Below are 12,999 nucleotides of genomic sequence, written 5' to 3' on the forward strand. Positions count from 1 at the left end.
AGTGCTGCACACCCCTGCCTAACAGATCCAAGGTACTCCCATGGTTTTAGGGGAAGTTCTGCTGAAAATAACAAGATCCATAGTAGACAGGAACCAGAACATTTACCAAAGTACACTATTTCAGCTGAGCTTACAACAGCTTCCTGGCTGTTTTAATCAGGACAGCCAAGAACAGATTGCCAGACAAATTGTCATTTGTAGGCCCCTGGTGAGCCGAGGCAGTTTTCCACCTGTCCAGACAGACCAACAGGCTGCCTCGGGTTATAGACAGGTGGGCCCTGTGGTGCCCGAGATGGGGTCATTAGACCGCATGATTAGACCGCATGAGCAAGACAGAGCAGGATGCCTGGGAAAGTTCTGCTCAGCACCGTGGCCCCGCCGGGCACCTATGCCTCATAAGCATCCTTTTCACCCACTGGTCTCACCTGGTGGCATCAAAAAGGAGCATCAGTGGGGAAGAAAGCAAAACAGAGGGAAGTAGAGGAACCACGGGCAAGAGGGTAGCCTCCCATGAAAGAGGACATAAATACTCTGTGCACATATAAAACTGAGGTCAGGACACATCTTTGAGGGTGCTGCCCAACACCAGGGGACAGAAAGCAGCTGTGTTGTTTCTGAGGGTCACAGATTCCAAAGAAAGCCCAATGATAATAATAAAAGCCAGTCCCCTACTACCTACCACTCTGACCACACAGCATGAATTAAAACAAATCAGCTTCTCCCCCCAACACACACAGACCAGCCTCTTGGGGCATCAGCAACTGTGTCCCACACTGTACTGCTGATGCCTCGATTCACCTCCTGACTCGGCCAACACCTTGGCATTGGACCTCCTGTTCTCAAGATTCCCTTGCCTTAGAATCCTGGATTTTAGATTTTACTTCTGCTTTGATTGTGTGGCAAGTTCACTGGAATGTATTTCTTAAGATAATGACCTAGAACGTGGGCCCTCTACCAGAGCTCCCCTGACGATCCATCTTTACTTAGAATAATGACAAAGACATCAATCAAGTTTGAGAAATTCTTAAAAGTTCAGATCCCATTCTATTTCAAAGATTTCAAACATATGAACGTAAGCTGGGCACTGTGGCACATGCCGGAATCTTGGCTACTTGGGAGGCTGAGGTAGGAGGATTGCAAGTTCAAGACTAGCCTCTGCCACCTAGTGAGAATTTGCCTAAAAACTAAAAAGGGTTGAACAAGGTGGCACACACCTGTAATTCTAGCAGTTCAGGAATTTGAGACAGGAGGATTGCTGGTTTAAAACTAGCCTCAGGGGCTGGGGATGTGGCTCAAGCGGGCGCGCTCGCCTGGCATGCATGCGGCCCGGGTTCGATCCTTAGCGCCACATACAAACAAAGATGTTGTGTTCGCCGAAAACTAAAAAATAAACATTAAAGAATTCTCTCTCTCTCTCTTTAAAACAAACAAACAAACAAACAAAAACTAGCCTCAGCAACTTAGTGAGGCCCTAAACAACTTAGCAAGACCCTGTCTCAAAATGAAAAATGAAAAGAACTGGGGATTTAGCTCACTGGTAAAGCACTCCTGGGTTAAGGCCCCAGTAACCCAGCCCCCTCAAAAAAACCTAAAAAGGGTTGAGGGTGTAGCTCAGTGGTAGGGCACCCTTGGGTTTGAGCCCAATATCATGCCCCAGCACACAAATATATACACGTACTTAAGTTTGAAAACTTACCCAACACAGTTAAACTGGGGGGTGGGGGGGGTGGGGAACAACACAAGAAAAGAAGCCGGTGGCAATAGTGACTCAAGAGAAAGGGGGCCTGAGGTCACAGCGCAGGGGTAGACCAATTGCCTCGCATGTGTGACGCACTGGGTTCGATTTTCAGCACTGCATATAAATAAATAAAGATTCACTGATAACTAAAAATATAAAAATAAGAAAAAAAAAGAGAAAAGGAAAAGAAGTTAAAAGTGAAAAGTCGAATCATAAGGAATATTTATAGGACAACATAAATGAGGATGGAATTTTAAATTTCCCTTCCAGCAAAAACCAAGAGAACCTGCTCCACACCACCACTCAGGCGTGCCCTCCCTGCCAGGCCAGGGGCGCCCCTTCCCTTCCGTCGCACCCACCCTCCTCTCCCCATTCCTCATCTCCCACTTATTTTTCTCACAAGCAGCTTATCACCACCTAGTGAACTATGAATTTTACTGATTCAACTTTTTTTTCTGCTTTCCCTTCTAGCTTTTCAGAACATCAGCTCAGTGAAGGCAGGAGGTCTGGTGTCCTGTTGCATCTGCAGCACTTGGAACAGAGCCCAGGAGCGAGCGGGCCACACACCAGCTGAGGGAACGAGGGACGCACTAGGAACACACAGCACTTCAGGCTGGCATTATTATTGGGCAGGTAAGAATACCTCTGCTCAGACCCTACTGCTTGGAGTAATAAGATGAGCTATTACTCCCTGAATTATATAAGCTCACTATCTACATCCTACTGATGCTGTTCAAAAAAAAAAAAAAAAAAAAAAAAGGAAACAAAGATGCAAAAATCAGAATGAAAGTATATAAAGAACACTCCAGAAATCTCTCTCTGATTCTCAACACTTAGGTGCACTGGAACACAGATCAAGTTGCACTCATCAATTCGTCAAGCTTTTGGTCTGGTTTGAAAAAAAACAAAAACAAAATGAAATGGTGAGAAAGGGGACATCCTCATTTTGCTGGCAGCTTCACAGCTACCTCCACAGTGCTTGCTGCTGCCCCTCCTGCCATAGCTAAACGGACCCAGATTGCTTGTGAAAAGATGGGCGGGGTGTGGGCGGCAGCGTGGAACTCCAAGTGGCAAAAATGCCTCTGAAGACTATAAACATGGGCAAGCACTGGCACAGCGTCAAAGGGAAAAGTCCCTTGGTGGAGAGAGAGGGCTGTGAAGGAAATCAGAACAGCTCCACCAGTGACAGGAAAACCAAAGGAATGCAGAAAGTTAGGAGGAAGAGAGTCAAGGGCAGGCGAGAGCACAGGAGGAAAGGGGAGAAAGAGCCAAAGGGGACAAAGTGCAAGAGAAGGTGGCAGGGTGGCAAGGAGGAAGGAGACCCTAGCAGAGAGGCACGGCGACAGCAGGGCACCCTCCCGGCCCAGTCCCAGGCTCTGGCAGCATGCTGTCCAGTTAGAGGGGTGATGTCATGGGGTCACGGGGGCGGGGGTGGGGAGCGCACGAGAGCCCTGGGGCTGGTTCAGTTCCCCAGGCAGTGAGGGCAGGGCTGGTCCCCACCAACCCGCAGCACTGGAGGCTGCCTGCTGCCATCGAAGCTGTGGAAATGCATGTCCCTGGGCGAATCAAATCCATCAATGCAGGTCACAAAAGTCTCTTTATTTTATACGAAGGCTAAAATATAGGGCTGCCCATAAAATAAGTGATTATTTAAAAAATATGAACAGAACACCTCAGGCTTCCCAGACCACCTGAAACCCATGGAAATTTAGAAGACATGTCATCCAGAATAAAAGCTGTCACTCCTGTGTACACCAGGAAGCAACTCAAACAGAGTGGATGTCCCAAGAGCAGGGAGTGTCACATTCTTGTTTGGAGGGGGAGGGCTGAGCCCAGGGAAAAGGATGGCACAGCAGCCTGTTTACATGATAAAGAGAACTCACCCCAGACAGGGTGGAAGGCGCTGTAACCAGCGGGGACTCAAATCTCCTTTTCACATCCGGCCACTCTTCCCACACACCCGATCCTCAGGGGTTAAGAGCAGCCAAAGCCTCTGTGGAGTTGAGCCAATCGTCTTTCCTCTTGATGACATCACGTCTCTAATGGGACAGTGCTGGAAAAGGCAAGGCGTCTGGGCCTGGGCCTGGAAGGGTGCCCTCTCTGCTGCTGCCACTTCATGCCTCAAGAAGGGATTTAAGAGCCCAGGGTCCGCTCGGCTACCACATCAGACAAAACCAGGACATTCCCCAAATGGACATTCCTGGCCAGAGATCATCCTCGGTTCATACAAAATGCACACCAGGCCCTGCTCTTCACTCATTCCTCACTTGTTTAATATTTATGAAAGTTGATCACAAAATACAAATTTATCACTTAAGCCTTCTGCCAAGTTTTAAATGACTCCATGTTTATACCTAGTGGACAAGCAGCCCTCTGTGGTTTTCTCTTTCATAAACTTCAATCCCATTCAAAGGCAGGTATGTGAGAGACCCAGCTGACCCCAAAGACTAGATACGTCCAAACCATAGCCAGACCAGAGAGTTATTTTTTGTTCTTACAGTCAACCCACCCATATCTGAGGGTCCCGCACCTGCAGGCTCAACCAACCACAGACTGGAAAGTTTTGGGGAAAAAAGTCTGCACTGTGCACATACGACCTTTTTTCATACTGTTATTCTGTATGCTAGAGTAAGACAACTATTTACACAGCGTTTCCTTGCCATTTCACAAAGGGACTTGAATTGAGCATCTGCAGATTTTGGTATTGAGATCTTGGTCCCAGAACAGATACCCCCCAGGTCCAAGTGCTGCTGCTGCAATGAGGGTGGGAGTGGGCATCACAGTGTGCAGGCAACAGGCTGAAAACACACTGTAGGCGCTTTTGATAGGGGAGCATCTGAAATGATGCACTGCCAACTTGGAAGGAGGGAGGACAGGTTTCTTTCCTATAGTTGAAAGTGGGAAAACTTCAAGTTATGATTTTTTTTTCCTGTTCCCAACACCATGAATATCCAAACCTTTTGGTTCATTTGGAAATGAAAATTGGTTTACAATGTACACTGCTCCGGCACACAGCCATAGACGCTTGTTTAGAGATGACAGAAAGAGGGTCCCTACAGGAAGAAGAGTAGAGAATAGAAGGAACTTCAGAATAGGCTTCTTCATTTAGGCTGGTCTGGGCAGCATGCAGGGAGAGGGCCACAGGGAGAGGAGCTGGTCACAGTGAAGAGCCTCAGGCCAGGAGGGGGAAGAAAAGGCCTCCAGTAAAACCGAGATAGAACAGCTGCTGGGAGAAGATCCCTCTTAAAACTGGTGGCCTTAAGGGACACAGCCCGTCCAACATTCCCTTGGCCTGTTAATGCAGGGGCACACAAGCATGCAAAGAGGGCAAGGAAATGATCCAAAAGGCAGGTGGAAAATGGCTGGCACAGCATCAAATGGTTAAAGAACAGTTTATTTTTTTTGGTATCAGGGACTGAACCCAGGGGTACTTCACCACTGAGCCACATCCCCAGCCCCTTTTATTTTATATTTTGAGATAAGAGTCTTGCTAATTGCTTAGGGCTTCCCTAAGTCTCTGAGGCTGGCCTTGAACTTGTGATCTTCCTGCCTCAGCCTCCTAAATTGCTAGGATTATAAGCATGAGCCACCACACTCAGTAGATTTTATAATCATTAATGTTTTACAAACTTGTGATCCTTCTGTCTTAGCCTCCCGAGTCATTGGGAGAACAGCTTAAATAACAAGCCAACCAACCTTATGACAGAGCCATATAACAGAATACTAAGCCTTTTAGAATGAAGGACTGAATCCAGATCTTACTGAGGCTGTCATGGTAAGATATCTACAGTGGAGTGTGGTGGCACACACCTGAAATCTCAGTGTCCTCGGGAGGCTCACAAGTTTTCAAGGCCAGCCTGGGCAACTTAGTGAGATCCTGTCTCAAAATACAAAAGGACTAGGGATATAGTTCAGTAGTAAAATGCCCCTTGGTTCAATCCTCAGTACTGAAAAAACAAACAAAAAATGATATCCACAAGATGGAGAAAAGCAAATTATAAACCAGTAAATATATTAAGACCTCCAATTTGGATATATATCAAATATCAACAGAGGTTAACTATGAGTAGAGGGGTGTGGGTTATTTCCCCTACTCTATCTATATTTAAAGCTTCCTTTATAAACAGCTTCTCAGTTTAACGTCCACTGTGCCTCAGGGATCAAGGATGCAGAGGGCTTTGACCGGAGTGGAGACCGCGGACACTCGACTGGAACTCGGAGGCAGACAGCATGTTAGGCTGAGCTCTTTTGAAGGCAAATTCTATTAACACTTCACTATCAAAACTATAAGAGAAAATAAGAAGTGACACATTAGGAAATGTGTCACTGATGGCTATTCTTTCAGAGGTTTACCTTCACCAGGCCAACACTCAGAAGTCACCTCGTCTAGGGCAGTTCGACAAGTGCAGCATTGCCAACGCTAAGGAGCACGACTCCCAAACTTACCAGCAAGGCACATTGTCCAACGAGAGGACATCCTCCCAAGCAGCCAGCCAAGTATTATGTAGAAGAACACATTTGAAAAATTAATAAAGAGGGCTGTGGATTTCTAACATCTTTCTTCCTCTCAGAGAGTTAGGTAGAAAGGCTCAGTAATTCCTCAAAAATCAACAGGGTGCGCCTACCTGACTTTCCCAGGCTGGGTAGGCTCTCTATCTCTGGGGTGGAGCAGAGTCTTGCATGAGGACCCTCAGCTGAAGGGCTTGAACTGCATCTCCTGCCTCCCAGTCACTGGTCACCCTTCCCTCAGGACCATACACAAAGAGTTCTGCCTTTCCTCAGGCTTCCCTTCCCATTCTCTATAGCTCTAGGCACAATAATCATATTAATGCCTGCCACCCAGCCAACCCCTATGCATGCCAGGGACTTACACACATCTCTTAATGTTAAACGCTCTGAAACAGATCTGACTGCCTCTGTTTCACAAATAAGGATGACAGCACTGAGGTTTGTGAGCCCATCCATGCACCAAAGGGAGCAGACGATGACACTCGGCTCAAAGCCAGGTCTACTGAGCTCTGAGCCCATCTTCACCCTGCTCTGCCTTCGAGGAGCCACCTGCCAGACTCACCGCAACTCCACCTACGCTGAGATCACAGCTGCCCAGCCCCTGGGCCTTGCTCTCCCTCCCCAGGCCTTGGAATGAGGAGCTGAGCCGAGTCCAGTCTCCTCCGGAGCAGCTTTCCCTATATACTGGACACTGAAGGTCGACAGAGGAAATCAGCAAGCACAGGATATGGCAAAGCAGCCTTTGGGTACTGGTCAGGGTTAAGGTGGGGCACGACTGTTAACCAAGGTCCTATCCTAGGAAAGGTTGCCAAAGTTCTGAGTTGAGGGCCAGTGACTTCATTTTAGATAGAGCCTCAAAAATCAAGTATCACACAGCTCAACGACAATGCAAGGGGCTGAGGATGTAGCTCAGTGGTGGAGTGCTTACACAGCATGTGTGAAGACCTGGGTTCCATCCCAGCACTGTCAGCCCATCCCACCCCCAAAATCGAAGGGTTATGCACCACGAGCCTTGCTGCTTTTCATTATGCAGGCAAAGCTCAATCTTCTAAATTCTTTTCTTGACTGCTGGGGGCTGAGGTTGTGGCTCAGCAGTAGAGCGCTTGCTTAGCACATGCGAGGCACCAGGTTCAATCCTCAGCACCACATAAAAATAATAAATTAAAATAAATAAATAAAATAAAGGGATTACATCCAACTACAACTAACTAACTAACTAAATAAGAAAGATCTCAACTGCCTTTAAGGTTTTTTGGTTTTTTTGTTTGTTGTTTTTGTGGTGACGGGGTATTAGGGATTGAGTTTGGAGGCACTCAACCACTGAGCCACACCCCCAGCCCTTTTTACTTTTTATTTTTGAGACAGGGTCTTGCTAAGTTGTTTAGGGCCTTGTTAAGTTACTGAGGCTGGCCTTGAACTTGAGATCCTCCTGCCTCAGCCTCTTGAGTCACTGGGATTACAAGTGTGCACCACCACACCCAGCTACATGCCTCTAAGTTTTTTCAAATTTAAAGTATTTCCAGGCTTCCGGTGCTTTAGCCAGACTGTAGAACTGGCCCATTCCACCGGGACCTCCAGCAGTCCCTGGTTCACTGTACCACCCCTAACCTCTACCTGAAAAGGTAACATCAGCACGTGGACCTCCTCACATTGAAACACAAAGAGAAAACTGGTTCATGAACCCAAACAGCTGACTTAAATTAGGCTGGGCTTGGCTTCCGTGATTTTGTTTCTTCTTAAGGAGGAAATGATGGGGCCCATTAGACTGCCTGGCAATGCTGTAGGTTAACCGGGCCTGAACATGCTGTAAAGAATTGCCCAGCACTCCTGCCTCTCAGAGTGAAGGTGTGCTAGGAGACGGAGCCATAAAGAGGTAATTCATTAGACTGATAAAGCTGCCTTCTAGCACATGAAGGACTCTGAGATGCAGCCCTGATAGCAAATCACCTACTCATCTCTTGGCCTCACGTTCAAGGCCCTTTCACGTCAGCTCTGAATCTCACTCTTTATCAGTATTTCTTATTCTCCCCTATACACACTCAAGACTGCAGAAACCAGAGGGCCTCAGATCTCCCAGCCCTGTGCTCTGCTTGTTTTCCCTCGACACCTGCCACGCTCTTGCCTCGTCCCATGACTTCACTCCGGTTTGAACCACAAGAATTAATTCTTTGATTCCACATCAAATTCTCCTTCTCTGTGGTCTTTCCTGAGGCTCCTTCCCATCCTCACTGCCTCCTGTCTGAGTCCCCCACCACACACCTTCTTTTCTCTTCATTCCTCCTCATTTCAAAGCATACTGTGCCTGTCCCCATCCTGCATTCAGCTGTCTTATTCTGTGGCTCCCTGAAAGTAGTAAGACTGTTTTGAAAAACATATTCCTACAAATACACATATTCTTATGTGTAATGTCTTAGGGGACACCCAGGATTGCCTAACACACAGTGTTTTTCCACTAGTGACCAGGCATCTGGTATAGGTTCACCAAGTCTTTGTTTACTAAGCAACGAAAACCATCTTTTGCACAGGACTCCTCTGTCTCTGACTAAACAGAGTCCTAAACTGCATCTTATCTGGAGATAACAGTCCTGGAGGAATTGTCCCCACCCTGTTCCCACACTGGGGATGAGATTGGCTTTGGTTTACATAACTTTGCAGCTGCAACCCAAATAGAGTTGGGTAGGGCATCAAGTCTACAGAATGTTCAGATGGGGCTGTCAGCTGCCTGGCTCCCTCCTCTTGGAGGGCTAAATTCATCTCTTGAGATTGTTCTTGGGAGATAGACTGAGTCCACTTCAAAGGCAAAAAACTTGCCAGGGTAGCACGTTAACATTCCTGGCTGTTTACCAGTCTTTCACAAACACATTCTTCTGCCCAGTGAGACATGCCATAGGTCACTGAGAAATATCTGGGTACATATTTCCAACTATTCTGTAACACGGTTATGAAAAGCACCTAGGCCTCACATGCATGGATTTTCTCCCCAACTGTCTTTCTGGGATTCCTGAACCACCAAGCCCTCTGCCTCACCGATATGGGAATGTGGGTCAGGCAGGATACTTCTGGAGAGGCATTAGATCTTCTGGGGAATTATCATGGAGGTGCCCAGGTCGGAAAAGCCCCTTCAGATCCTCGCTCACAGTAGCTTCTACCCAAGCTCCCCTCCTGGTCCCTGCCCCAGCTCCTGGCTAACCCTGGGTCTTTCCTCATCCTCCTGAAGGGCTCACAGGAGGTACTCCAGCTCTTCCTAAGCTTCTTCAGGGTGAGCATGATTCTCTCAATGGGGCTCCAAATTTTTCCAAGCAGCGTGTCATTTCTAGGAACTCACACCACTCCCTGGGCCCCGCTCTGCTGGGGCCTCCACCCTCAAATTTAACTGTTCACGGACCTGTCCTCTGTGACCCAGGTTACACAGGGCTTGCTTCCCACCACAGTCAGGGACACGCTGGTCACTCAGTGAGGGAATCAAGGCAACCTGAGCCCCAGGGGTTGGCACAAGGGGGAGCTGAGGTGGGCTGCGGCCAGCCCAGCCAACCCAGTTCTCTGTGACGTCACGTCGGTCTTACCTCATCCCACTCGGAGGCGAAGGAAGGCGACTTCTCTAGCCTCTTCTTCCCAATGCTACAGTTGGACAGAGACTCACTCCGGCTCCCCATCGTTGCGTCCTCGGTGGGTGAGCAGGTCAGGAGATCAGAGTCGGACTTGGACAAGCTGCGGCTGAGTTTGAGCTCGGCTTTGGGTTTGCTGGTGGGAGGGGCTCGGCTTCTGGCCCCACTCCGGTCTCCTTCTTCCTCAGCACCACCAGGGTGCGGGGATGCCGTGCGAGTCCAAGTTTCGGGGTGCGACAGGCTGCTGGTGGGGGGCAGGCCCGCTGGGTAGCCTGTTCTCTTGCTCTGGTCCAGACCACAGGGCTGGGAGGCTTCTGGAGTGTGCACACCCGACTCCTCCAGCTGCATGCTGGCCTCGTGGCAGGCGCCCTGCTGGGGGGACCCGTCTGGATGGCTCTGGCCTGTGGTGGAGAGCAGCTGGAAAGGGTCCTGCCCCACCTCACACACTGGGGAGGAGCCGTGGAGGAGACCGGAGAACTGCTCGGGGACCTGCCCGTCCTGCCCCTCTGCAGAGTCCTGGCTCCGACTGCTGCTGCTCCGCCTGTGGTCTTGGAGTGGACGGAGAGAAATAAAAAATTAAACGTGGCAAAAATCAACAAAGTTCCAATGCAGCGAGCGTACAGCAGAGCAGAATTCAAAACCAGAGAGGAACAGAGAGAAGTTGGAGAGGGAGGGTGGGGAGGGGCAAGAGGGAGAGAAGAGGAGAGGGGAAGGAAGAAAACAGTTTCATATTGTTCTTCATGTTCGATGTGTACCCAAAGTCAGAGCATTTATGAAATTCCAAACACTGGCCTGATTAATGCTATCTGGCAGCCCTCCCTGTTGTTAGGGTGCTGTTAACATTAACGACCAGACCTTGCTATATATGGCGAGGAGAAGTGCTAACTGTATCCTACAGAAAGGACACAAGTGAGGACAGAGCAAGTGACCGAGGAGCAAGAGGGAAAGGAGAGGGAGTGTGCGGCCAGGGCGCGGGCGCCAGCGCCAGCCAGCCAGCAAGAGCCTGCGAGACTCACTCCTGGAACATCTGATACATTTCCATAAAGGCCAAAGTGTTATTTACAGCCACCCGCCCTCCCTTCCTCTGGCAAGCAGCAACACAGGAAAAAAATGGAGGTCATGATCCACAACCTGCAACTTCTGGAATTCCTTAACTGAAAGTGCAAAACAAAACAGCAGAGAAATAACTGCTTCCTTCCTCAGAGGGGGCCATTCAGAGCTCCACGCCTCGTCCTTCCTTCCTCAGGGAACACAGACTTTTCTTCTTTTAAAGAATATGCGTATCTCACTCCTGCCAAAGACTCCCAGCTGCTCATATTTGTTTAAGTTTAACCTTAGTTGATCCACTGAAAACGAAATGGTCTAATCCGTCAATGCCAGGAGACATTTGTAGTTCTCTGGAGACCTCCCCAACATCCCAGAAACCTGACACCACTAGCTCATAAGGCCAACTTCTACTGTACGCTCAAAAACTTCTGTCCTGAAGTAGCATAAATAATTGACCAAATTAGTGTCTAATATCAGCATCACCCCGGGACACCCAGGGGCTTTCCCTGCATGAACTCAGTCCATTGAAGACTTCCATCACATTGCCAGGGGACATAACACTGTCTCCTGCACTAGGTCACAATCCAGAGCTAATATTCAAGCTTATTTTCTCTGAGTGGCATCTACAGATGCACCAAATAATTCCCTAGTCTGCCCAAAGCTCCCAAGAACAATTCATAAGATGAGAGAATATTAGAACCAAAGGGCTTCAGTGTGAGTATTTTTACAGATGAGGAATCTAAGGCCACAGGCCTGCAGTGGTTTGTCCAAGGTGGTGGGAAAAAGAATCTGATGCAAGAGTGGGAAGATCTGGCTCTGGTCCTAGCTGTGCTTTCTCTTGCTGTGTGGCCTTGGCACTGGTGACTTCTTGCTGGGCTTCCATGTCTAAAAGAGTAGGTAGGACTGCAAGGTCCTTCAAAATCCTTTCAATGCTCTGACAGTGACGAGAATCCCAGTCTACCATGTGGCAAACTTTTCCCCCTGGGGTGCTACAGAGCTCTGCCTGGGGGATTCGCCTGTTGCTGTCTGTGCAGCATCCCCTCTCCCTGGCACATGTAGCTCAAGGCCCCTTCTGAAAAGAGAAGTCAGGTGAGCACTGCGTTACAGACCTGATATTCTAAAATGTACATGCTGCTAGTGCCCTACAATGCTGTTCTTAAGACTCAAACAGCCAGAACTCTCAAGAAGTCCACTGTCCCAAGGACTAAATTGGACATGGTTCCACCCACCCACCCTCAGTCCCCACAGTCAGATCAGCTTTTGGCAAGTATGCAGAGGGGGCCGCCAATTAACTGCACTTATGGCCCTGATTACTAATTTACAGGAGCCCAGCTGTATGAACTTTGGTGTCTCCCTTCTCTGCACTTGACCACGTTAGAACTTTCACACCCCCCAACTCACCCATCTTACAACACAAGGGTCAGGTCCTGAGCAATGAACAGATTCTGACCTACTTGCATCACTTCTCTAGGGAAGAAGAAATGCTGAGACCTGAATTCCATATGGCTTGACTGGGGCCCCAGGAAGCTATGACTTCATGGCTACGAATATCCTGCATAACAACTGGCAGCCAGAATGAAGCTGCCCAGTGGTAGTGCATGCTGGGGCCCCAGAGAGAATGACACATGATCACACATGGTGGTTCAGGTCAATAGTCCTGGAAAGGCTGACGGGGGAGTCAACCAGGCTACAAAATCTGACACGCAGTCTAATGACCAACTGTGTGCAGATCATGGCCCGAGGTAAACGTCCTCTGCATGTGAATGCAAGACAGGACCGGGGTAACAGGAGCACAGGCCCCTCCACTGCATTGGCTTCCAGGTTCTCATTTAACAATCTGGGGGTGGGGAAGGCCCCAACAACGAAAGAGAAACACCACAGCCCAGACTGGGAATCTACTTGGCCGCACTGCTTGGGTGGACCTTGGAACCCAGGCCCCAGAGAATGTTCTGAGTGCCGCTGTGGGGGCTGACAATGAAGGCCCTGTCAAACAACCACTCATTCATGCCAGCCATCAATGAAGAAAGGGAGGCAGATGCCAAGAACTCAATACCAGATGGATGCCAGGGGGAAAAAGTGGGCAGAGAGAAGGAATGGAAA

At 48.8% G+C, this 12,999-nt stretch overlaps 1 protein-coding gene across 6 annotated transcripts in view; it reads right to left on the reverse strand.

Annotated features, from left to right (window-relative positions):
- Positions 1-12,999, reverse strand: part of Anks1a (ankyrin repeat and sterile alpha motif domain containing 1A) — a 179,948-nt gene that overhangs the window by 55,665 nt on the left and 111,284 nt on the right. For all 6 annotated transcript variants that reach the window (XM_077802233.1, XM_026383384.2, XM_026383387.2 and 3 more), the window contains one exon: positions 9,811-10,400. In XM_077802233.1, the coding sequence (XP_077658359.1) occupies positions 9,811-10,400 (590 nt within the window). The remainder of the gene's footprint in view (positions 1-9,810; positions 10,401-12,999) is intronic.

The sequence above is a fragment of the Urocitellus parryii genome, chromosome 8 (assembly GCF_045843805.1).
Source record: "Urocitellus parryii isolate mUroPar1 chromosome 8, mUroPar1.hap1, whole genome shotgun sequence".
NCBI classification, from domain to species: Eukaryota; Metazoa; Chordata; class Mammalia; order Rodentia; family Sciuridae; genus Urocitellus; species Urocitellus parryii.